Below are 26,116 nucleotides of genomic sequence, written 5' to 3'. Positions count from 1 at the left end.
TTGTGGCAGGGCGCGGTGGCTCACGCCTGTAATCCCAGCACTTTGGGAGGCCGAGGTGGGTGGATCACGAGGTCAGGAGTTCAAGACCAGCCTGGCTAACATGGTGAAACCCCGTCTCTACTAAAAATACAAAAATTAGCCGGGCATGGTTGCGCGCGCCTGTAATCCCAGCTACTCAGGAGGCTGGGGCAGGAGAATTACTTGAACCTGGCAGGTGGAGGTTGCAGTGAGCCGAGATCGTGCCACTGCACCCCAGCCTGGGCGACAGAGCGAGACTCTGTCTCGGAAAAAAAAAAAAAAAAATCGTGACAGGTGTATCCTAGGCGGCCAACACCATTGGCCCCGGGCGCTGTCTACACTGTGCGCTTGCGGGCCACGTCGGTGTTCGCTGAGCGGTGGCTGTTCCAGGAGCCCGCGCCCGTCAGGCGCAAGTGGGAGGGCGCGTGCACACGTATGGACCAGTCCTCCAGGTCCACGGGGTACGCACAGGCACGGGATGGCACCAGTAAACGGGTGTGTGCGTGCGACGGGGCCCCCACATGCAAGAATCTGGCGAGCGCGGTTGGCTTCCGGAGGGAGGGACCCACCTAGAGAGCAGGCGAGGGACCCCAGAGGCCTCAGCTCCCGGGGAGGGACTGTCCAGGTGACCTCGAGTCCCTCCTTGCAGTATCTGGAGATGCGCTTCAGCCGCGCGGTGCGGCTCTGCGGGACGTTACAGTACATTGTAGCCACGGTGAGTGGCCTCGGCCCCGCCCTCCGCGCGGGGTCCAGCGAGCGCCAGCCTTCACTAGCCCCGCCTCAACCATTCGAGACCCCGCGCAGACCCCGCCCCACGCTCCCGTTCTCACTCCGCCCCCACCAGTCCCCTCCCATACCACACTCAGCCTGACCCCGCCTCCTCTCTGCGAGACCCGGCCTATCTGCCCCGCCCATATGCTGGGACCACCCTTCTCCCTCCTCTTCCCATCCCCAACTAGCCCAGACGCTCTCTCAGTTCACCCGCTCCACACTCTGTCTACAGACGCTGTACACTGGCATCGTGATCTACGCACCGGCCCTCATCCTGAACCAAGGTGTGACTCTGGGAGATCGGGGGAGGGTGTCTGGGAGGAGACAGGGAGGGAGAGGAGGACCCAAGACGCTGGGAACTAAGTTTGCGCCCCGCCCAGGGCCCTAACAGGGGACCTCTTTTTGCATAGTGACCGGGCTGGACATCTGGGCGTCGCTCCTGTCCACCGGAATTATCTGCACCTTCTACACGGCTGTGGTGAGTAGCCCTGGGAACCCACTCCATACGGGGGATCGGGCCCACTGTGTCACTTGTGGGGAGACTCTGGGCTTGCCCTTTTCTCCCGAGGAAGCCTCTGTCCCAGCTGGGACCCAGTATCCTCATCTTTATAGTGAAAAGTGAGCTGAAAAGCTTATTCATGAGAATCTAGAGGTATAGTAGCTTCAGGCGTGGCTGGATCCAGGCACTCTGACCTCCTCCTCTGGGTCCCTCTCCCAGGCCCCATCAGCTCCAGGCTTTCACCTCTTCTGGCTTCCCGTCCAGCAGGAAGTGAGCTCCTGCTTCATCCTGGGGCTGGCTGAGGTCCCAGGGAGGGTTAACTTTGGCTGGCTCAGGTCTGACCTTGATAGTGATATTATCATTATAGTGATAATAATAGTAATGGCGGCAGGGAGCAATGGCTCACGTCTGTAATCCCAGCACTTTGGGAAGCAGAGACAGGACGATCACCTGAGGTCAGGAGTTCGAGACCAGCCTGGCCAACATGGTGAAACCCCATGTAGTAGTATTTCTACTAAAAATACAAAAATTAGCTGGGCGCAGTGGCACATGCCTGTAATCCTAGCCTCTCAGAAGCCTGAGGCAGGAAAATCCCTTGAATCCGGGAGGTGGAGGTTGCGGTGCCGCAGAGATTGCGCCATTGTGCTCCAGCCTGGGCAACAGAGCGAGACTCCGTCTCAAAAAAGTAAAATAATAATAATAGTAATGGCAGCAGTCACTCACTGACACTCGTATATGTCGTCATGTTCCAAATCTTTTTCACTTATTAACTTGATTAATTCCACTGAGCACAGTGGCTCATACCTGTAATCCCAGCACTTTGAGAGGCCAAGGTGGGAGGATCACTTGAGGCCAGGGGTTCGAGACCAGCTTAGGCAACATAGTGAGACCCCCCCCCCATCTCTACATAAAATTTTTTTTAAATTAATCGGGCATGTGGTGGTGCCTACTGTAGTTCCAGCTACTCCGCAGGCTGAGGCAGGAGGATCACTTGAGCCTAAGAGTTTCAGGCTGCAGTGAGCTATGATCACACCACTGCACTCCAGCCTGGGCAATAGAGAGAAACCCTTTCTTTAAAAATAAAATAACTTACTTAATTCTTACAACAACACAGTAAGAAGGTATTATTATTAATCCCACTTTAGAGATGAGGAAACTGAGGCATAGAAGGGCATCAGTCCCAGGCACCACTGAAGGCCAGGTAGGGTTAGCCACGGCCAGGTCCCCCATCTAACCGCCCCTCTCCCTCTCTGTGTCCCATTCTGCAGGGCGGCATGAAGGCTGTGGTCTGGACTGATGTGTTCCAGGTCGTGGTGATGCTAAGTGGTTTCTGGGTTGTCCTGGCCCGCGGTGTCATGCTTGTGGGTGGGCCCCGCCAGGTGCTTACCCTGGCCCAGAACCACTCCCGGATCAACATGATGGAGTGAGTGAAGATGCAGAGGATTCTGCAGCAGGATGGGGCTGGGACCAGCGTGGTGGCTCACGCTTGTAATCCCAGCATTTTGGGAGGCCGAGGTGGGCAAATCACTTGAGCTCAGGAGTTCGAGACCAGCCTGGGCAACGTGGTGAAACCCCATCTCTACAAAAATACAAAAATTAGCTGGGCATGGTGGTGTACACCTGTGATCCCAGGTAGTCGGGAGGCTGAGGCTGGAGGGTTGCTTGATCCTCCTTGGTAGGCCGAGGCTGCCGCGAGCTGAGATCATACTACCACATTCCAGCCTGGGTGACGGAGCTAGACTCTGTCTCAAAAAAAAAAAAAAAAAAAAAATGTAGGGGGGCGGCTGGGCGCGGTGGCTCACGCCTGTAATCCCAGCACTTTGGGAGGCCAAGGTGGGGGGATCACCTGAGGTCAGGAGTTTGAGACCAGCATGACCGACATGGAGAAACCCCGTCTCTACTAAAAAATACAAAATTAAGCTGGGCGCGGTGGCTCACATCTGTAATCCCAGCACTTTGGAAGGCCAAGGTGGGCAGATCACAAGGTCAAAAGATCAAGACCATCCTGGACAACCTGGTGAAACTCCATTTCCACTAAAAATACAAAAATTAGCTGGGCATGCTGGTGGGCGCCTGTAATCCCAGCTACTTGGGAGGCTGAGACAGGAGAATTGCTTAAACCTGGGAGGTGGAGGTTGCAGTGAGCCGAGATGGCGCCACTGCACTCCAGCCAGCCTGGTAATAGAGAGAGACTCGGTCTCAAAAAAAAAAAAAACAAAAAAAAACATTAGCAGGGCATGGTGGTGCATGCCTGTAATTCCAGCTGCTTGGGAGGCTGAGGCAGGAGAATCACTTGAACCCAGGAGGTGGAGGTTGCGGTGAGCTGAGATCACACCATTGCACTCCAGCCTGGGTGACAAGAGTGAAACTCCATCTTAAAAAAAAAAAGAGAAAGAGAGAGAATGCAGCTGGGCTCCCTTTGTGCCATGGGATGGTAGAAATCAGTCAATGCCTCCTGCTCCAGGAGGCCCTCGCTGCTCTCTGCTCCTCCCCTCAGACCAGACTGGGAGCTAAAGCAGCTCTGAACTCTCAGCTGGGCAAAGAAAGAATGGTTTTTGAGTGCATAGATAGATGACCAGTAAACAAATACATGAATTTTCAATCTGGCAAATGCCTATGCATACGTCAAACCCACTCCATTTGTTTTTTATTTATTTTTAATTTAATTAATTAATTTTTTTGTTGTTTTGAGATGGAGTCTTGCTCCGTCACCCAGGCTGGAGTGCAATGGCGCGATCTCAGCTCACTGCAACCTCCACCTCCTGGGTTGAAGTGATTCTCCTGCCTCAGCCTCCCAAGTAGCTAGGATTACAGGCACCCGCCATTATACTCAGGTGATCCATCCGCCTTGGCCTCCCAAAGTGCTGGGATTACAGGCATGAACCACCGCACCCGGCCAACAAAACCCACTACAGTATCCCCTATAAGGTCCAGAAGTGCTGTCTGGGGCCCTTGGGAGGGTGAAGTCAGCGTGACATCTCCACGTGGCTAACTTGCCCTGTCCCCACCCAGCTTTAACCCTGACCCGAGGAGCCGCTATACATTCTGGAGTTTCATCGTGGGTGGCACGTTGGTGTGGCTCTCCATGTATGGCGTGAACCAGGCGCAGGTACAGCGCTACGTGGCTTGTCGCACAGAGAAGCAGGCCAAGTTGTGAGTGTTTGAGGGAACAAGGTGGGGGTTTCTGGGACACGCTATCCCCTCCACCAGCCTGAGGCTGTCCCCTAAGCCTTAGGCCACCTCTTCCCCCAGGGCCCTGCTGATCAACCAGGTGGGCCTGTTCCTGATCGTGTCCAGCGCTGCCTGCTGTGGCATCGTCATGTTTGTGTTCTACATTGACTGCGACCCTCTCCTACTGGGGCGCATCTCTGCCCCAGACCAGGTGAGTCCCACCCAGGCTCCTGGTTGGCTCTGCACTCCCTCACTACCTTGGTGGGATTGAGGTCAAAGAGCATTTCTAGCAGAGTGAATGGCCGTGCAAAGGCCAAGAAGCAGGAAAGAGCTCAGAGGAGGCCAGGCGCAGCGGCTCACGCCTGTAATCCCAGCACTTTGGGAGGCCGAGGCAGGTGGATCACCTGAGGTCAGGAGTTTGAGACCAGTCTGGCCAACATGGTAAAACCCCATCTCTATTAAAAATACAAAAATTAGCTGGGTGTGGTGGCACACACCTGTAGTCCCAGCTATTCAGGAGGCTGAGGAAAAGAATCACTTGAACTCAGGAGGTGGGGGTTGCAATGAGGGGAGATCGCACCACTACACTCCAGCTTGGGTGACAGAGTGAGACTCTGTCTCAAAAAAAAAAAGCTCAGAGGAGGATCTGTGAGAAGTGGGGAAGGTGAGTCTGGGAGGCAATGGACCACCCTCAGTGGGTGTGAGCAGGAGAGGGCCACATTCAGATCCAGGGTTCCAGAGAGTTCCAAAGATCCCCTGGGAGATGCTCAGGAGGAGATGAAACCATGATGCAGGCTGGGCGTGGTGGCTCACGCCTGTGATCCTAGCACTTTTGGAGGCCAAGACGGGCAGATCACTTGAGGTTAGGAGTTCGAAACCAACCTGGCCAACATGGTGAAACCCCCTCTCCACTAATACAAAAATTAACCAGACCTGGTGATGCATGCCTGTAATCCCAGCTACTTGGGAGGCTGAGGCAGGAGAATAGCTTGAACCCAGGAGGTGGAGGTTGCAGTGAGCAGAGATCACACCATTGCACTCCAGCCTAGGTGACAGAGAGAGACTCCATCTCAAAAAACAACAACAACAACAAAAACAAAAAACAAACAAAAAAAAAAAACAAGGCCAGGTGCGGTGGCTCACGCCTGTAATCTCAGCACTTTGGGTGGCTGAGGCAGGGGGATCACCTGAGATCGGGAGTTGGAGACCAGCCTGACCAACATGGAAAAACCCTGTCCCTATTGAAAAATACAAAATTAGCAGGGCGTGGTGGTGCACACCTGTAATCCCGACTACTCAGAAGGCTGAGGCAGGAGAATCACTTGAACCCTGGAGGCGGAGGTAGCGGTGAGCCAAGATGGCGCCATTGCACTCCAGCCTGGGCGACAAGAAAGAAACTCCTTCTCAAACAAAAATCAAAACAAAACAAAACAAACTCACAAAAACAAAAACTGTGATCCAGCAGGAACGAATCATGTTGGTTATAATAATAAGAATGGCCAGCTCTGGTCTCCCATGTCCCAAGTGTCTACTCTGTGCCTCTTGCTGTTCCCTTCACCAGCAGTTAGTTTCCTATCTAATCTTTCTTCTGAGAAAGGCAGGGCGGTCATGGCTCCCACTTTACAGATGGAAAGTGAGGCTCGGGGGGAAGTAACTGCCTGAGGTCAATGGGCAAGTCGGTGGGGGAGGTACCAGGACCCACGCCTAGGTCACACCCCAAGTAGAGTTTTGACCATGGGGTTCAGAGTCAGCAGAGGGTACCGGGGACCACCCCATCTGCAGTCCTCCCTGGAGATCAGATCCAGGACTGCTGGACTGTGTAACTTCAGGGAGGGACTATGCCTCTCTGCCTCACAGTCTTCATCAGTAAAACGGGGATGACACAGGTCCCTGCTTCATAGGGATCCAAGGGCTCAGCACACAGTGGGGCTCAGGGACAATTCTCAGGTTCATGCAGTTGATCAACAAACACATATTACAGCCTGGGGAACATAGGAAGACCCCAACTTTAAACATTTTTTTTTTTTTTTGAGAGTCTGGCTCTGTTGTGTAAGCTGAAGTGCAGTGTCACGATCTCCGCTAACTTCTGCCTCTCGGATTCAGGCGATTTTCCTGCCGCAGTCTCCCAAGTAGCTGGGACTACAGGTGTGAACCACCACACCCAGCTCCACTACACCCAGCTAATTTCTGTGTTTTGGGTAGAGATGAGGTTTCACCATGTTGGCCAGGCTGGTCTTGAACTCTTGAGCTCAAGTGATCCACCCGCCTCAGCCTCCCAATGTGTTGGGATTATAGGCGTGAGCCACTGTGCCCAGCCAGACCCCTATCTTTACACAAAAATTTTTAAAAAAAGTTAGCCAGGCATGGTGGCGCACACCTGTGGTCTCAGCTACTCGTGGTGGCTGAGGCAAGAGGATCGCTTGAGCCCAGAAGTTCTAGGCTGCAGTGAGCCACAATTGTGGCACTGCACTCCAGCCTGGGCGACAGAGCACGATCTTGTCTCAAAACAAAACAAAAACCACAAACAAAAACTAAATGCATATTAAATGCCGACCGTGAACCCCGTCTGTCCTGGGTGCTGGGGACTCAGCGGCATCAGGACAGACAGAGGCTCCTGCCCTCGGGGTGCTGCTGTCTGGGAGACTGACCCCCAGTTCTCCCCAGTACATGCCTCTGCTGGTGCTGGACATCTTCGAAGATCTGCCTGGCGTCCCTGGGCTCTTCCTGGCCTGTGCTTATAGTGGCACCCTCAGGTGAGCACCCCCCGCTTGTTCATGGAGTGTTATTTCAGCCCCTGGGAACCTCCTCATCCCGACCTGCCATCCCCCTGGGGCATGGAATGTTCTGGACCTGTCCATCATTCCCAGTTCCTGCTTGATCCCTAGAAGACAGCTCAGGGAGGTGCTGGCAGAGAGCATGCCCTGGGCACAGGGACCCCAACTGCAGGGGTTTACCTTCTTATCACCTGTCATGGCCACGCCTGACTCTCCTCTCTTCTTCTTCCTTCTTTCCTTCCTTCCTCCCCCAGACAAATATTTATTGAACATCTACCATGTGGCAAGCACTGTTGTTCTTTTTTTTTTTTTTTTTCCAGATGGAGTCTTGCTCTGTTACCTAGGCTGGAGTACAGTGGCCCGATCTTGGCTCACTGCAAACTCCGCCTTCTGGGTTCAAGCGATTCTCCTGCCTCAGCCTCCCAAGTAGCTGGGATTATAGGTGCACGCCACCATGGCCGGCTAATTTTTGTATTTTTAGTAGAGACGGGGTTTCGCCATTTTGGCCAGGCTGGTCTCGAACTCCTGACCTCAGGTGATCCGCATCCCTCGGCCTCCCAAAGTGCTGGAATTGCAAGCGTGAGCCACCGCGCCCAGCCCAGGTACTGTTGTTCTAAACCCTGGGGCACAGCCATGGCCAAGCAGTCCCCTGCTTCTGCCCTCCAAGGCCACACACTCAGGTGGTTTCCACTCTTCTGGGACTTCTCGTCACATGCCCTCACTGTCCCTTTTGCAAATCTCCCACATGTGACTGCAGTCCCTCTGGAACCAGAACCTGCCTGTCTCCCACCTGCCCTTGGTCACAGGTGTTCTTGCTCCTGTGGGGATGTCTCAGGTCTTCCGGGAGGGGAGGGCTGGATAGCTCCTTCACTTCTGCAGGACTGGGTTAACCCCACCTCTGCCCTCAGGCTGGGTGAGGTCTGGCAGGCCAGATGGTGTGGATGGTCTCTCCATATGGCCTGAGGACCCCCCACCGCTTTCCTCACACAGCACAGCATCCACCAGCATCAATGCCATGGCTGCAGTCACTGTAGAAGACCTCATCAAACCTCGGCTGCAGAACCTGGCACCCAGGAAACTCGTGATTATCTCCAAGGGGCTCTGTGAGTTTCAGGGAGACCTGGGTGGGAGGCCAGGGCAGTCCTTCCCCATTGACCATGCCACCCCCGTTCACTACAGCACTCATCTACGGATCGGCCTGTCTCACTGTGGCAGCTCTGTCCTCGCTGCTTGGAGGAGGTGTCCTCCAGGTGAGACCCCACCTGCCCCCTGCCCTGGTCTCCCTGAGAGGTGGAGGCATCTTTCCCATTGAACTGAGGCTCAGAGAGGTCACATGTGTCCGTGGCAGAACTCCTTTTCTTTTTTCTTTAGGCGGAGTCTCGCTCTGTTGCCCCCACTGAAGTGCAGTGGTGACATCTTGGCTCACTGCAAGCTCCGCCTCCCGGGTTCACGCCATTCTCCTGCCTTAGCCTCCCGAGTAGCTGGGACTACAGGCGCCCGCCACCACGCCAGCATTTTTTTGTATTTTTAGTAGAGACGGGGTTTCACCGTGTTAGCCAGGATGGTCTCAATCTCCCTAAGTGCTGGGATTACAGGTGTGAGCCACCATGACTAGTCTGGCTAATTTTTTTTTTTTTTTTTGAGATGAAGTTTCATTCTTGTTGCCCAGGCTGGAGTACAATGGCACAATCTCGGCTCACTACAACCTCCACCTCCCGGATTCAAGCAATTCTCCTGCCTCAGCCTCCCTAGTAGCTGGGATTACAGGCATGCACCACCACACCCGGCTATTTTGTATTTTGAGTAGAGATGGGGCTTCTCCATGTTGGTCAGGCTGGTCTTGAGCTCCCTACCCGAGGTGATCTGCCCGCCTCGGCCTCCCGAAGTGCTGGGATTACAAGCGTGAGCCACTGCGCCCAGTCTGGCTTGGCTAATTTTAAAACTTTTTTTTAGAGACAGGGTCTCGCTTCGTGCCTAGGCTGATCTTGAACTCCTGGCCTCAAGCAACCTCCCGCCTCACCCTTCCAAGTCGCTGAGATTAAGAACTAGGTTCTGGGCCGGGTGGGGTGGCTCAAGCCTGTAATCCCAGCACTTTGGGAGGCCGAGACGGGCGGATCACGAGGTCAGGAGATCGAGATCATCCTGCCTAACACGGTGAAACCCCGTCTCTACTAAAAAATACAAAAAACTAGCCGGGCGAGGTGGCGGGCGCCTGTAGTCCCAGCTACTCAGGAGGCTGAGGCAGGAGAATGGTGTAAACCCGGGAGGCGGAGCTTGCAGTGAGCTGAGATCCGGCCACTGCACTCCAGCCTGGGCCACACAGCGAGACTCCGTCTCAAAAAAAAAAAAAAAAAAAAAAAAGAACTAGGTTCTATTTGATGCCAGAGGCCATCGGGGGACTTTTTTATAGCTGTCTGGCTTGGGGCGGAGGAATTGGGAAGTGGGGGGTGGCAGCCTGGAGGCACAAAGGGTCTCCCTAGGGAGGTTGCAGTGAGCTGAGATCGTGCCACTGCACTCCAACCTGGGCAGCAAAGTGAGACTCTGTCTAAAAAGCCAAAAGAAGAAGAAAGGGCCTCCCTGGCTTGAGGGTGGGACTGCCACCCTCAGGAGAAAATCAGGAGAAAATCAGTATCTTTGCTTCCAACCCAGGGGAGAGAGGCAGGAACGGGGGGGGGGGGTCCTCTTCCCTTTAGGGAAACTGAGACACAGAGGAGTTCTTGAGACCCACAGCGGCGTTCCTGAGGTCTCGCTTTCCCAGCGGGTAAACTGAGGCCCGGAGGGGTGGGAAGGCTCCGCCTTCAGCCCCACTTCCACCTACTCTCCCAGGGCTCCTTCACAGTCATGGGAGTCATCAGCGGCCCCCTCCTTGGAGCCTTCATCTTGGGAATGTTTCTGCCAGCCTGCAACACTCCGGTGAGTGGGGGCGGTGGCGAGGGGCGGGGCGGGGCGGTGGCGGGGCCGGACAGGCCCCTCCCCTTCCCTGACACCGGCTCTGCCCCCAGGGAGTCCTCTCGGGACTGGGCGCGGGCTTGGCGCTGTCGTTGTGGGTGGCCTTGGGCGCCACGCTGTACCCACCCAGCGAGCAGACCATGAGGGTCCTGCCGTCGTCGGCTGCCCGCTGCGTGGCTCTCTCAGTCAATGCCTCTGGCCTGCTGGACACGGCTCTCCTCCCTGCTAACGACTCCAGCAGGGCCCCCAGGTGAGCCGACTTGGGGTAGGAGGGACCCGATCCCGGGATGGTGTGATCTTGAAGGGAAACTTGCTTGCCCTGAACTCTGCGTAAGAAGCCTGATTAGTAAAATGCATTCCTGGTGGAGGGAATGGTAGGTGCAAAGGCCCTGAGGCCACAATCAGGCTAGTCCCAGTCCAACTGCACTGAGGTTAGGGTGCAATGGGAGGAGAGATGGGTGGGAGATATGGTGCAGCCAGAGGAAGCTAGTACTTTTTTTGTTTTGTTTTTCTGAGACAGAGTCTCGCTCTGTTGTCCAGGCTGGAGTGCAGTGGTGCAGTCTCAGCTCACTGCAGCTTCAAACTCTCAGGCTAAAGCAATCCTCTCAGCTTGAGGGAGGCCTAGAATTTGGTTTGTGATTTGTTTTTCTAAGACCACCAGAGTGGGCACAAAAGAACCAGCGAGTAGGCAAGGCTAAAAGCAAAACTGCAAATTTATTCTTTGGTCATCTAGCTTCAGGGACCGGAGCTGGGGGTGGGGGGGCACAGTTTCTAATACAGTCCCGACAAGAGTGGGGGCTGAGAAAGCCCGCCCCTGGCGCATCTGCTGGGAGCGACTTTTCTAGGAGTGGAAGGGCAATAGGCGGGGTACGGGCACGTCGGGGGAGGGGGGCTCCGCAGGTGCCACCAGGTAAATCTTGGTCTCCTCGGATTGACATCACCTGGTGCATGCCTGATTAATCTTCACCTTCCCGGGCGTCAGCTGCATTCTCGCACACATGGGAAGAGTTGGTGGTGAAGAAGAATCCGGAAGTGAACCATCCTGCCTCCGTTCGTCCAAACAGTTTGATTCTAATTTTTATTGAGATAAATTAGCCATATAAAAGTGGCATTTAGGCCAGGTGGGTGCAGTGGCTCACACCTGTAATCCCAGCACTTTGGGAGGCTGAGGCAGGTGGATCACCTGAGGTCAGGAGTTCAAGACCAGCTTGATCAACATGGGAAAACCCTGTCTCTACTAAAAATACAAAACTTAGCCAAGCATGGTGGCAGGTGCCTGTAATCCCAGCTACTCGGAGGCTGAGGCAGGAGAATTGCTTGAACCCAGGAGGTGGAGGTTGCAGTGAGCTGAGATCGCACCACTGCATTCCAGCCTGGGCAACAAAAATGAAACTCCATCTCAAATAAATAAATAAATAAAAGTGGCATTTAGTATATTTGTGCAACCATCACCACTATCTAACTCAAGAACGTTTTCTTTTTTTTTTTCTAATTTTGTATTTTTAGTAGAGACGGGATTTCACCATATTACCCAGGCTGGTCTCAAACTCCTGACCTCAGGTGATCCCCTCCGCCTCAGCCTCCCCAAAGTGCTGGGATTACAGGTGTGAGCCACCATGCCTGGCCCCCAAAACATTTTCTTTTCTTTTCTTTCTTTCTTTTTCTTTTTCTTTTTTTTTTTTTTGAGACAGGGTCTTGCTATGTTGCCCAGGCTTCAGTCCAGTGGCAGGGTCATAGCTCACTGCTGCCTCAAACTTCTGGGCTCAAGGAATCTTCCTACCTCAGCCCCCCTAGTTGCTGGGACCACAGGCACACATCATCATGTCCTACTAGTTTTTATTTTTATTTTTTGTAGAGACAGGATCTGACTATGTTGCCCAGGCTGGTCTGGAATTCCTGGGCTCAAGTGATCTGCCCGCCTAAGCCTGGCAAAGTGCTGGGATTACAGGTGTGAGCACCCAGCCAACCAAGAACATTTTCTGTTTTGTTTCTTTTTTTTTTTTTTTTTTGGTTTTTGGGTGGGTTTTTTTGCTTTTTGGTTTTTTGGAGAGGGTCTCACTCTAACATCCAGGCTGGAGTACAATGGCACAATCACAGCTCACTGCACCTTTGACCTCCAGACTCCAATGATCCTCCGGCCTCAGCCTCCCAAGTAGCTGGGACTACAGGCATGCACCATGATGCCAGGCTAAATTTTTTGTATTTTTTATAGAGATGAGTTTTTGCCATGTTGCCCAGTCTCAAACTACTGGGCTCAAGTTATCTGCCTGCCTCTGCCTCCCAAAGTGCTGGGATTACAGGTGTGAGGTACTGTGCCCGACCACAAGAACATTTTTTTATCATTCCAGAAAGAAGCCCTGTCGCCATCAGCAGTCACTTCCCACTTCCCCCGTTTCCCCAGCTCCTGGCAAGCACGAATCCACTTTCTGTTTCTATGAATTTGCCTGTTCTGGGCATTTCATGTAAATGGAATCATAATATATGTGACCTTTTGTGTCTTGGCATAATATACATATATTTTTTGAGACAGTTTCACTTTGTCGCCCAGGCTGGAGTGCAGTGGCGTGATCTCGGCTCACTGCAACCTCCTCCCAGGTTCAAGCAATTCTCCTGTCTTGGCCTCCTGAGTAGCTGGGGTCACAGGTGTATGCCACCACGCTTGGGTAATTTTTGTATTTTTAGTAGAGATGGAGTTTCACCATATTGATCAGGCTGGTCTTGAACTCCTGACCTCAGGAGATCCACACAGCTTGACCTTCCAAAGTGCTGGGATTACAGCAGAGTACAGTGGAGCCACTGCACTCCAGTCTGGGTAAGAGAGTTGAGACTCCACCAAAAACAAACAAACAAGCAAACAAAAAAACCCAAAAACATTTGTGAACAAGTTTTGGTATGGACATATGTTTTAATTTCTCTCGGTATATACCTATGAGCGGAATTGCTGGGTCATATTATAATTCTTTATTTAACTTTTTTTTTTTTTTTTGAGATAGAGTCTTGCTCTGTCACCCAGGCTGGAGTGCAGTGGTGTGATCTTGGCTCACTGCAACCTCCGCCTCCTGGGTTCAAGCGATTCTCCTGCTTCAGCCTCCCAAGTAGCTGGGATTACAGGTGTGCACCACCACGCCTGGCTAATTTTTATATTTTTAGTAGAGAAGTGGTTTCACCATGTTGGTCAGGGTGGTCTCAAACCCCTGACCTCAGATGATCCACCTGCCTCGGCCTCCCAGAGTGTTAGGATTACAGGCCTGAGCCACCACGCCCGGCCTATGTTTAACTTTTTGAGGAACTACCAGACTGTTTTCCACAGCGGCCACATCATTTTACATTCCCACCAGCAACATATGAGGATTCTAACTTCTCCACGTCCTCGCCAATACTCATTATTCTCCATCCTAGTGGGTGTGAAGTGATACCTCACTGTGGTTTTGATTTGCATTTCCCTGATGAATAATGATGTTGAGCATCTTTTCATGTACTTATTGGCCATTTGTGTATCTTCTTTGGAGAAATGTCTATTCAAACCCTTTGCCCATCCAGCCTGGGTAACATAGAAAGACCCCATCTCTATAAAAATAAAAATGAAAACAGCTGGGCATGGTGGTGCACACTTGTAGTCCCAGCTACTTGGGAGGTTGAGGCAAACAGGATTGCTTGAGCCTGGGAGGCTGAGGCTGCGGTGAGGCATGAGCCCACCACTGCACTCCATCCTGGGCAATAGAGCAAGACCCTGTCCCAAATTAAAAAAAACAAAAACACCCTTTGCCCATTTTTAAATTGGGTGATTTGTCTTTTTATTGTTGAGTTATAATTTACATATTTTTATATCTTTATATATTCTGGGTACAAGCCCCTGATCAGATGTATAATTTGCATGTGATATTTTCTCCCATTCTGTAGGTTGTCTTCATTCTCTCGATGGAATCCTTTGATGCACAGAAGTTTTTAATTCTTTTTTTGGGGGGTGGGGATGGAATCTCACTCTGTCACCCAGGCTGGAGTGCAGTGGTGCGATTTCAGCTCACTGCAAACTCCACCTCCCAGGTTCAAGGGATTCTCCCACCTCAACCTCCTGGGTAGCTGTGACTGCAGGTGCACACCACCATGCCAGGCTAATTTTTGTGTTTTTAGTAGAGATGGGGTTTCACCAAGTTAGCCAGCCTGGTTTCAAACTCCTGACCTCAGCCTGCCTCAGCCTCCCAAAGTGCTAGGATTACAGGCATGAGCCACCATGCCTGGCCAGAAGTTTTTAATTTTTGATGAAGCCCATTTGATTTATTTTTTCTCTGGTGGCGTTTGCTTTTGGTGTCATATCTAAGAAACAATTACTGTCACGAAGATTCCCACCTATATTTTCTTCTGAGAGTTTAAGTTGGTTGATTTTAAGGGTAACAGGGAGCCACAGAGAGCGATGGGCAGCAGCAGGTGATCTGAGCTACATTTTAGTAATGCGCCCTCTGACTATGTGTGGAGGATGTCTAGGGTGGGCATGGGATACCTGGAGGGAAGGAGCATTGCCTACTGCACAGGTCTGGACAGACAGTAGTGGAGGTCTGTGCTAGGTCATGGCAGTTGGGGGAAGGAAGTAAGGAGTGAGGTGGGAACAGCTTTTGAGCGCAGGCAGGGGATAAAAGAGGAGGTTCAAGTCTGTCTGTCCCAACCTGCAGCTCAGGAATGGATGCCAGCCGACCCGCCTTAGCTGACAGCTTCTATGCCATTTCCTATCTCTATTATGGTGCCCTGGGCACGCTGACCACTGTGCTGTGCGGAGCCCTCATCAGCTGCCTGACAGGTAGGTAAACAGAGCATGTGGCCTTAGAGGTCACCCCATTCATCTCTCTGTGTCAAGGCTCCACCCAGCAGGGAGGGGAGAAAGGACGCTCCCATTGGCCGAACTACCACTGCCTGTTGTACACATTTGCACATAATTATTATTATTATTATCATCATCATCATTTTTGAGATAGAGTCTCACTCTGTCACCCAGGCTGGAGTGCAGTGGTGTGATCTCAGTTCACTGCAACCACCACCTCCCAGATTCAAGCGATTCTCATGTCTCAGCCTCCCAAGTAGCTGGGATTATAAGGGTGCGCCACCATGCCTGGCTAATTTTGCATTTTTAGTAGAGATGGAGTTTCGCCATGTGTCTCGAACTCGTGGGCTCAAGTGATCCACCCACCTTGGCCTTCCAAAGTTCTGGGATTACAGGTGTGAGCCATTGCACCTGGGCTGTACCTATTTTTTTAAAAGGAAAACAAAAGTTTGTGAGGAAAAAAGAAGGGTGTATATATATATAATGTATATATATATATATATATAATATATACACACACACTTTTCTGTATAGGTATACATAAAAGAAATTATGAATATATATAAAAATTATGAATATATATACATAAAATAAAGTGTATATATACACATATATGTGTGTGTGTGTGTGTATATATATATATAGTTTCTTTTAAAGAGACTGGGTCGGCTGGGTGCGGTGGCTCACGCCTGTAATCCCAGCACTTTGGGAGGCTGAGGCAGGTAGATCACCTGAGGTCAGGAGTTTGAGACCAGCCTGGACAACATGGTGAAACCCCTTCTCTACTAAAAATACAAAAAAAAAATTAGCGGGGCGTGGTGGCAGGAGCCTGTAATCCCAGCTACTTGGGAGGCTGAAGTAAGGGAATCGCTTGATCCAGGGAGGTGGAGGTTGCAGTGAGCCAAGATTGTGTCACTGCCTCCAGCCTGGGTGAGAGAGTGAGACTCCATGAAAGAAAGAAAGAAAGAAAGAGAGAGAGAGAGAGAGAGAGGAAGGAAGGAAGGAGAAAAGAAAGAGAAAAGAAAGAAAGAAAAGAGACGGGTTTCACTCTGTAATCCAGGCTGGAGTGCAGTGGCACGATCATGACTCACTGCAACCTTGAACTCCTGAGCTGAAACAATCCTCCTACCTCATCCTCCCAAGTAGCTGAGACTACAGGTGTGCGCCAACGTGCCCGGCTCACATTTACACCCTTTAAAGCTATGTCGCTTTCTTGACAACCCTGCACCTCTCAGAGCTTGCCCTATTTTGCAGAGACAGAAACTGAGGCATCGCCTGCAACTCCTCTCCCCCGTAAGATTAAGTCCTCAGTAGAGGATATGGGATGGGGCGGGTGGCGCTATCCCTGGTGCTGAAATATCTTTTAAAGCTGCCGGTGACTCTGCACTTGTTAGGGAATTCTAAATTCCATGGAAAAGTAGAAGGAGACAAAGAGGGGAAAATCAGTAGTGATAACAGTACCTGCTCACAATTCTTGAGTCTCAGACTTCACATTCATCAGGCCTTTATCGAGTCCTCCTCTGTGCTGGGTGCTATTTTAGGCACTGGGGATGCAGCAGTGAATGGAACCGTGTGCTGAACCTTCCCAGCCATCCATTAACGTCTTGTTTTGTTTTGTTTTTTGAGATGGAGTTTCACTCTGGTCGCCCAGGCTGGAGTGCAATGGTGCGATGTTGGCTCACTGCAACCTCTGACTCCCAGGTTCAAGCAATTCTCCTACCTCAGTCTCCTGAGTAGCTAGGATTACAAGCACCCACCCCCACGCCTGGCTAATTTTTGTATTTTTAGTAGAAATGGGATTTCGCCATGTTGGCCAGGCTAGTCTCAAACTCCTGACATCAAGTGATCCCCTGCCTCAGCCTTCCAAAGTGCTGGGATTACAGGCGTGAGCCACCGTACCCAACCTCCATTGATGTTTTTGTTTTGTTTTGTTTTGTTTTAGAAAGAGGGTCTTACTCGTCACCAAGCTGGAGTGCAGTGGCACAATGACGGCTCACTGCAGCCTTGACCTCTTGGGCTCAAGCGATCCTCCTGCCTCAGCCTCCCAAGTAGCTGAGACTAGAGGCACACGCCACCATGCCTGGCTAATTTTGTAATATTTTGTAGAGATGGGGTCTCACTATGTTGCCTAGGCTGGTCTCCAACTACTGGGCAACTCCAAGCAATCCTATCGCCTTAGACTCCCAAAGTGCGATTATAAGCATGAGCCACCATGCCTGGCCTCACTGATGTTTTATTACAACCTCACTGAGTAGATGAGGAAACTGAGGCTCAGAGACTTGCCAGGGTCCCTCAGTGGGACTGGAGCCTGTTAGACTTCATAGTCCAGGGATCTTCTTTCTCTTTCTCAGGGTCTGGTCTCCAACCCCCATGACCCCTTCATTAAATACCTGGATTTCTCCATTTCTTCCCGCCTCTCAGGCCCCACCAAACGCAGTACCCTGGCCCCGGGATTGTTGTGGTGGGACCTCGCACGGCAGACAGCATCAGTGGCCCCCAAGGAAGAAGTGGCCATCCTGGATGACAACTTGGTCAAGGTCAGTCTTAGGCTGGGTTCCCAGAGCTAGAGGCAGCCAAGTGGCTTTGGGGCATGACCATAGCTCAGGGGAGGGACATGGTACATCAGCACCTTTCTCCATCTCTTGTTTTATCCAGTCAAAAGACTCTGTTGGGAGCTGATTCATCCTCAACAGTTTTTTTTATCTCCCTTCACAAGGACTGAATGGAGTTTAATACTGTTCCTTTTCATTTGTTTGTTTGTTTTTTGAGACAGAGTCTCACTCTGTTGCCCAGGCTGGAGTGCAGTGGTGCAGTCTTGACTCATTGCAAACTCCACACCCCAAGTTCAAGCGATTTTCCTACCTCAGCCTCCTGAGTAGCTGGTACTACAAGCGCATGCTACCGCACCCAGCTAATTTTTGTGTTTTTAGTAGAGACGGGGTTTCACCATGTTGCCCAGGCTGGTCTCAAACTCCTGACCTCAAATGATCCACCCACCTTGGACTCCCAAAGTGCTGGGATGACAGGCGTGAGCCACCGAGCCCAGCCTCATTTTCAAGTTTTTGTTATCTCCCTTCATAAGGACTGAACAAAGTTGAATACTATTCCTTTTTGTCATTATCTGTTCTTACAGTGACTTCCAATCTTTGGCAGGTGAAACTGGTGTGCCGTTAGGGTATTGATGTAAAGTCTCTTCTTAAAATAAAATTACTTAATTCAAAAGTGAGTCAACTTGGGGGAAAACTCTTACATAAGAAACACAACAGATGGTAGACCGATTTTGGCTAAAACCGCGTGGTTGCTTTGTGAATTCCCAGAGTTTGGAAAATGCTGTCCCTGGGGGACCTGATCCCATGCCTACCCCTGTTTTGGAATCCCTGTTCCATTCTCTCATTTATTGAGAACCTGCTGTGTAGCCAGTCCTGCTCTGGGCTATGGTCTGAGGCCCCCACCCCACCCTCATCTAGCAGGGGCAGGTGAAAACTAAAAAGAGAAACATGTAGGGTCTGTCTCAGCATGTGATAAGCATTCAAAAGATAATACAACCAGATGCTGTCAGACCGGGCACGGTAGCTCACGCCTGTAATCCAAGCACTTTGGGAGGTTGAGGTGGGAAGATTGCTTGAGGCCAGGAGTTCAAGACCAGCCTGTCGAACATGGCTAAACCCCGTCTCTACTAAAAACACAAAAATTAGCCAGGCATGGTGGCGTGTGCCTGTAATCCCAGCTATTTGGGAGGCTGAGGCAGGAGAACTGAGCACTTGAACCCGGGAGGTAGAGGTTGTAATGAGCTGAGATCGTGCCACTGCATTCCAGCCTGGGTGACAGAGCAAGACTTTGTCAAAAAAGAAGGAAGGAAGGAAGGAAGGAAGGAAGGAAGGAAGGAAGGAAGGAAGGAAGGAAGGAAGAAAGAAGAAGGAAGGAAAGGAAAGAGCCCGGTGTGGTGCCTCACCTCTGTAATCCCAGCACTTTGGGAGGCTGAGGCGGGTGGATCACCTGAGGTCAGTAGTTTGAGACCAGCCTGGCCAACATGGTGAAACCCCATCTCTACTAAAAATACAGAAAAATTAGCCGGGTGTGGTGGTAGGTGCCTGTGATTCCAGCTACTCGGAAGGCTGAGACAGGAGAATCGATTGAACCCAGGAGGCGGAGGTTGCAGTGAGCAGAGATCGTGCCATTGCACTCCAGCCTGGGCAACAAGAGCGAGACTGTCAGAAAGAAAGAAAAGATAGACAGAGAGAAAGAGAGAGAGAGAGAACGTAAGAGAGCAAGCAAGCAAGCAAAAAAGAAAAACATGTAGGGTCTCAGCATGATAAACATTCAAAGGATAATAAAACCAGATGCTGTGATGGGGAGCAACTTTAGCCAGGGAAGTCAGGGGTGGCCTCTTGGGAGAGATGACATTGACTGACCCTGAGTTAGGAGAAGGAACCAGCCACAAACAGGAACAGCTTTGACTGAGAAGGGGATTGGGAGGGGAGGGGTTTAGCTGTAGGGGTTTCAAACTCCCTCCAGCTGCCCTAGAGAAGTATTTATCTTTTCTTTATTCCTCTTTTCTTTTCTCTTCTTTCCTTTCTTTTTTTTCTTTCTCTCTCTTTTTCTTTTAGTTTTTGTTCTTTATTATTTTATTTATTTTTCTTTTTTTGTTGTCTTTATTTGTGTTTTTTTTTTTTTTCTTTTTTTGAGAGAGGGTCTCACTCTATTGCCCAGGCTGGAGTGCAGTGGCATGACCATGGCTCACTGCAGCCCCAACCTCCATGGCCTGAGAAATTCTCCTGACTTTCAACCTCCTGAGTAGCTGGGACTACGGGCGTGCACCACCAAGTCTGGTTAATTTTTTAATTTTTGGTAGAGATGGGGTTTTGCCATGTTGGCCAGGCCGGTCTTAAACTCCTGGGTTCAAGTGATCTGCCCACCTCGGCCTCGCAAAATGCTAGGATTACAGGGGTGAGCCACTGTGCCTGGCCAGAAATGTTTATTTTTTTGAAGGTGAATGAGCAGAGAAGCAGAGAGAGGAGGGAGGAACTATAGCAGGCATCTGAGAAAGCGTTGATGGCCTGGGCTGTAGGTGACATGTGAGTGGGGGAGAGAAGCACATGGAAATTTTGGAGGCAGAGGGGGCAGGACTGGCCTGTGCACTGAACAAGGGGATAGTATGCAATTCTGTGCATGCCCCATCCCGCCAGGTCCTCAGTGGCCCCATCTGGGAGGTGAGCTGACACGTAACAGGGTAGGGACAGGGTCTCTGATGGGGTCTCTTTACCCCATTTTTCCCCAGGGTCCTGAAGAACTCCCCGCTGGAACCAAGAAGCCGTCTGGCTTCCTGCCCACCAGTGAGGACCATCTGTTTTTCCTGGGGCAGAAGGAGCTGGAGGGGGCTGGCTCCTGGACCTCCTGCAGCAGACATGATGGTGGTAGAGACCAGCGGGAGACAAACCTCTGAGGACAGAGCCAGCTGCTAACTGACACCCTGGGATGGAACCTCAGGATGGGTCAATCCCAGACCACGGGCCCACGGCCTCGGGCTGCGATTGGCTAGATTGCCTTGTATGCAGATGAGTTCAGGACTACAAGCCCCTACCCCATGGGGAGGCCCTGCCTCCAGGAGGTCATTTTTAAAATCCAGCCCCTTGCTTCAACCGTTCCTAGTATTAGATGCTGCAGCCCCGACGGCTCCCACAAAATAAGGCAGGGTTTCTCTCTCTCTCTTTTTTTTTTCTTTTTTTGAGATGGAGTTCCGCTCTGTCGCCTAGGCTGCAGTACAGTGGTGTGATCTCAGCTCACTGCAACCTCTGTCTCCCAGGCTCAAGTGATTCTCCTGCCTCAGCCTCTTGAGTAGCTGGGATTACAGGCGCCCACCACCATACCCAGCTAACTTTTTGTATTTTTAGTAGAGATGGGGTTTCACCATATCGCCCAGGCTGGTCTCGAACTCCTGACTTCAAGTGATCCACCCGCCTTGGCCTCTCAAAGTGCTGGGATTACAGGCGTGAGCCACCATGCCCGGCCTACTGTTTTTCTCAGTCTATAATAGAAAGATGTTGGAATCCCCTCTGGACAACACAGGAAACTCCCAGATCTGACATCAGGATCTGAGAAAGACCCCAGCTCTTACCTGAAATGTGTTTAATCTTATTATTATTTTTGAGACAGAGTTTAGCTCTTGTCGCCCAGGCTGGAGTGCAATGATATGATCTCGGCTCACTGCAACCTCTCCCTCCTGGGTTCAGGCGATTCTCCTGCCTCAGCCTCCCAAGTAGCTGGGATTATAGGTGCCTGCCACCACACCCAGCTAATTTTTGTAGTTTTAGTAGAGATGGGGTTTCATCATATTGGTCAGGCTGGTCTTGAACTCCTGACCTCAGGTGATCCACCCGCCTTGGCCTCCCAAAGTGCTGGGATTACAGTTGTGAGCCACCAGGCCCAGCCAGAGCCATTGTGCGTGGGCTGTGTTTAACCTTAGCAAGCATTTTGCAAGTCTTCAGGCCCAACTTCCTGTGCCCCATTTCACAGGCAGAGAAACTGAGGCTCAGAGAGGAGGGCAATGACTTGGTCAAGGATACAATAGTAATCCAGGCATTCACCAAGAGTTGAACACCAACTCTCTCTCCTTTCTTTGTTCTTTCTTTTCTTTTCTTTTCTTTTTTTGAGACAGAGTCTCACTCTGTCACCCAGGCTGGATGCAGTGGAGCAATCTCTGCTCACTGCAACCTCCGCCCCATGGGTTCAAGTGATTCTCCTGCCTCAGCAACCTGAGTACCTGGGATTACAGTGAGCACCACCACGCCCGCGTAATTTTTGTAATTTTATGTTTTTGTAGAGACGGTGTTTTGCCATGTCAGCCAGGCTGGTCTCAAACTCCTGATCTCAGGTGATCCTCCTGCCTTGGCCTCCCAAAGGGCTGGGATTACAGGGGTGAGCCACTGTGCCTCGCCTCTTTCTTCTTTATTTTCTTCCTGGGATTGGAAAGGGGATAATTCAGACCCCACATGGCCTCCAACCTTGGCCCACACACCTGCCATGGCTCCCATCACCCTGAGCCTGCTGGCATCCCCTCCTCACATGACAATGGAGGCTCTTGAATTAGGTTGTGTCTCCTCAAAATTCATGTCCACCCAGAACCTCAGACCATGAGCTTACTTGGAAATAGGGTCTTTGCAGGTGTAACTGGTTAAATTAAAAGAGGTCTTACTGGAGGAGGATGGATGAATCCAGTGACTGGTTCCTCATATGAAGTAGAGAAGAGATGCAGAGAAACACCTGGGGAAGATTCCATGTGGAGACAGAGGCAGAGGTTGGATCAATGCATCTACGAGTCAGAGAACCCAAGGATTACCAGCAATAACCAGAAATCAGGAGACGGGGCATGGGATGTATTATTTCTTAGAGCCTTTAGAGGGAACATGGCCCTACTAACACCTTAGTATCAGACTTCTGGCTGCCAGAACTGTCAGAGAATAAATTTCTGATGTTTGATGCCACCAGGCCTATAGCGATTTGTTACAGCAGCCACAGGAGCTCATACACACTTTTTTTTTTTTTTTTGAGACACAGTCTTACTCTGCTGCCCAGACTGGAGTGCAGTGGCAGGATCTCGGCTCACTACAACCTCTGCCTCTCGGGTTCTCCTTCCTCAGCTTCCCGAGGAGCTGGGATTACAGGCATGCACCACCACACCCAGCTAGTTTTTGTATTTTTAGTAGAGACAGGGTTTTGCCATGTTGGCCAGGCTGCTCTCGAACTGCTGACCTCAAGTGATCCACCAGCCTCAGCCTCCCAAAGTGCTGGGATTACAGGCGTGAGCCACCGCACCCAACCTGGACTACAGGAATTTAACCAGTTTGAACATATGAGCCTGTTTTACAGCCCCCTGCCCCATAGCTTTTTTCTAAACCCCATGTAGAATGAGGTCACCTGGCTGGCTGGAACCAGTTTATGACAGACCTCAGCAACTTATAGATGAAGTGGTAAACTCTAATTCTTACCATGCTATAGTTTCCGCTCCAGTCCAGGAGAGGTGGCTCACACCTGAAATCCCAGTGCTTTGGGAGGCTGAGGAGGCAGGATCACCTGAGGTCAGAAGTTCAAAACTAATGTGGCCAATATGGTGAAACCGGCCAGGCGCGGTGGCTCAAGCCTGTAATCCCAGCACTTTGGGAGGCCGAGACGGGTGGATCATGAGGTCAGGAGATCAAGACCATCCTGGCTAACACTGTGAAACCCCGTCTCTACTAAAAAATACAAAAAACTAGGCGGGCGATGTGGCGGGCACCTGTAGTCCCAGCTACTCGGGAGGCTGAGGCAGGAGAATGGCATGAACCCGGGAGGCGGAGCTTGCAGTGAGCTGAGATCTGGCCACTGCACTCCAGCCCGGGCGACAGAGTGAGACTCCGTCTCAAAAAAAAAAAAAAATGGTGAAACCCCATCTCTACTAAAGATAAAAAAATTAGCCCGGGGTGGTGACGTATGTCTATAATTCCAGCTACTCGGGAGGCTGAGGCAGGAGAATCACTTGAACCTGGGACGCAGAGGTTGCAGTGAGCCAAGATCGCGCCACTGCACTCCAGCCTGGGCGACAGAGTGAGACTCTGTCTCAATAAATAAATAAATAAATAAATAAATAAATAAATAAATAAATAAAATAAAGTTTCCACGCTGGGAGGAACTACAGCTCAATGCCTTCACAATGCGACCTATGTGCTGGCGTGATGGTTCATTGCGTCTGTGCCACTGCAACACTTTCTGTGCATGCAATAATGTAGCCTCTCCCCTCTCCATTGCCCCAGAAAATGCTCCTGTCACTTTCCCTCTTGGGGACACTGCATTGGAAAAAAAGCAAAGCCCACTCCTGATTCTTTGCTTACTTGGGACAGATAATGAAACCCCTATTAATCAAAACCTGCATTCTTTTGGAGAGTTGTTTGTTACTAGGCAAATGAGCCCCCTTTTTCTTGGGTAACATTTTCATTTTTCTTGGGGTAAGTATCTAGAAGTAAAATGGCTGGATCTGAGAGTAGATTTATGTTTGACTTTGTAAGAAACTGCAAGCCGGGCACAGTGGCTCGTGCTTATAATCCCAGCACTTAGGGAGGCTGAGGCAGGAGGATCGCTTGAGCCTAGGAGTTTGAGGCCAGCCTAGGCAACATGGAGAAACCTTGTCTCTAGAAAAAAAAAAAAAAAAGTTAGGCATGATGGCATGCACCTGTAGTCCCAGCTACTTGGGAGGCTGAGGTGGGAGGACCCCTTGGCCCCAGAGATCAAGGCTGCAGTGAGCCATGATTGTACCACTGCACGCCAACCTGGGCAATAGAGTAGGACCCTGTCTCAAAAAAAAAAAAAAAAATGCTGGAGTGCAGTGGTGCAATCACAGCTCACTGCAGCCTCCACCTCCTGGGTTCAAGCGATTCTCGTACCTCAGCCTCCTGAGTAGCTGGGATTACAGGCACACACTACCATGCCTGGCTAATTTTTGTATTTTTGTAGAGATAGGGTTTCACCATGTTGATCAGGCTGATCTGGAACTCCTGACTTCAAGTTATCTGCCTGCCTCAGCCTCCCAAACTGCTGAGATTACAGTCATGAGCCACTGCACCTGATCACAAAAAAAGGGGAAATTTGCAGTTTCATTTCGGGTTAATTTTTGTATATGATGTAAGGGTCTGATATGGTTCAGCTTTGTGTTCCCACCCAGATCTCACCCTGAGTTGTACTCCCATAATTCTCACGTATTGAGTGGGATCCAGTGGGAGATAATTGAATCACGGGGGCAATTTCCCCCATACTGTTCTTGCTCTTTGTGAATAAATTTCACGAGATCTGATGGTTTTCGTTTTGTTTTTGAGACAGAGTCTCTCTCTTTGGCCCAGGCTGGAGTGCAGTGACGTGATCTCAGGTCACTGTAACTTCCGCCTCTTGGGTTCAAGCGATTCTCCTGCCTCAGCCTCCCAAGTAGCTGGGACTACAGGTGCCTGCCACCATGCCCGTCTGATTTTTTGTATTTTAGTAGAGACAGGGTTTCACTGTATTGCCCAGGCTGGTCTCGGACTCCTGAGCTCAGGCAATCTGCCTGCCTCGGCCTCCCAAAGTGCTAGGATTACAGGCATGAGCCATCACACCGGGCCAAGATGTGATGGTTTAGTCAGGGATTTCCGCTTTTATCTTCCTCATTTTCTCTTGCTACCACCATGTAAGAAATGCTTTTCACCTCCTGCCGTGATTCTGAGGCCTCCCCAGCCATGGGGAACTGCCAGTCCAATTAAAGCTCTTTTTCTGTCAGTCTTGGACATGTCTTTATCAGCAGTGTGAACATAAGACTAATACAGTAAATTGGTACTGGGAGTGGGGCATTCCTGAAAAGATACCTGAAAATGTGGAAGTGACTTTGGAACTGGGTAACAGGCAGAGGTTGGAACAGTTCGGAAGTCTCAGAAAAAGACAGTAAAATGTGGGAAAGTTTGGAACTTCCTAGAGACTTGTTGAATAGCTTTGCCCAAAACACTGGTAGTGATACGGACAATAAGGTCCAGGCTGAGGTGGTCTCAGATGGAGATGAGGAACATGTTGGGAACTGGAGCAAAGGTGACGGTTGTTATGTTTTAACAAAGAGACTGGCAGCATTTTGCCCCTGACCTAGAGATTTGTGGAACTTTGAACTCGAGAGAGATGATTTGGGGTATCTGGTGGAAGAAGTTTCTTAGCAGCAAAGCATTCAAGAGGTGACGTAGGTGCTGTTAAAAGCATTCAGTTGGGCCGGGCATGGTGGCTCAAGCCTGGAAAAGCCGCAGACACTCAACATCAGCCCAGCACTTTGGGAGGCCAAGATGGGTGGATCACAAGGTCAGGAGATCGAGACCATCCTGGCTAACACGGTGAAACCCCGTCTCTACTAAAAAACATACACAAAAAAAAAACTAGCCAGGCATGGTGGCGGGCGCCTGTAGTCCCAGCTACTCGGGAGCCTGAGGCAGGAGAATGGCATGAACCCGGGAGGTGGAGGTTGCAGTGAGCTGAGATCCGGCCACTGCACTCCAGCCTGGGCGACAGAGCAAGACTCTGTCTCAAAAAAAAAAAAAAAAAAAAAAGCATTCAGTTTTAAAAGGGGAACATGGGAACATCACACAC

At 50.9% G+C, this 26,116-nt stretch overlaps 1 protein-coding gene across 1 annotated transcript in view; it reads left to right on the top strand.

Annotated features, from left to right (window-relative positions):
• SLC5A5 (solute carrier family 5 member 5) overlaps positions 1–20,648 on the top strand; it is a 22,017-nt gene extending 1,369 nt beyond the window's left edge. The window contains exons 2-15 of the mRNA XM_026456962.1: positions 668–733; positions 1,022–1,073; positions 1,200–1,267; positions 2,557–2,711; positions 4,301–4,441; positions 4,541–4,670; positions 7,124–7,212; positions 8,224–8,336; positions 8,413–8,483; positions 10,060–10,146; positions 10,236–10,432; positions 14,850–14,974; positions 17,417–17,532; positions 20,274–20,648. Of these exons, the coding sequence (XP_026312747.1) occupies positions 668–733; positions 1,022–1,073; positions 1,200–1,267; positions 2,557–2,711; positions 4,301–4,441; positions 4,541–4,670; positions 7,124–7,212; positions 8,224–8,336; positions 8,413–8,483; positions 10,060–10,146; positions 10,236–10,432; positions 14,850–14,974; positions 17,417–17,532; positions 20,274–20,438 (1,575 nt within the window). The 3' untranslated portion in view covers positions 20,439–20,648. The remainder of the gene's footprint in view (positions 1–667; positions 734–1,021; positions 1,074–1,199; positions 1,268–2,556; positions 2,712–4,300; positions 4,442–4,540; positions 4,671–7,123; positions 7,213–8,223; positions 8,337–8,412; positions 8,484–10,059; positions 10,147–10,235; positions 10,433–14,849; positions 14,975–17,416; positions 17,533–20,273) is intronic.
• The last annotated feature ends 5,468 nt before the right edge of the window (positions 20,649–26,116 follow it).

The sequence above is a fragment of the Piliocolobus tephrosceles genome, chromosome 21 (genome assembly GCF_002776525.5).
Source record: "Piliocolobus tephrosceles isolate RC106 chromosome 21, ASM277652v3, whole genome shotgun sequence".
NCBI lineage: Eukaryota > Metazoa > Chordata > Mammalia > Primates > Cercopithecidae > Piliocolobus > Piliocolobus tephrosceles.
Note: the sequence above shows the minus strand (reverse complement) of the source record. Positions and strands in the feature narration are given on the sequence as shown.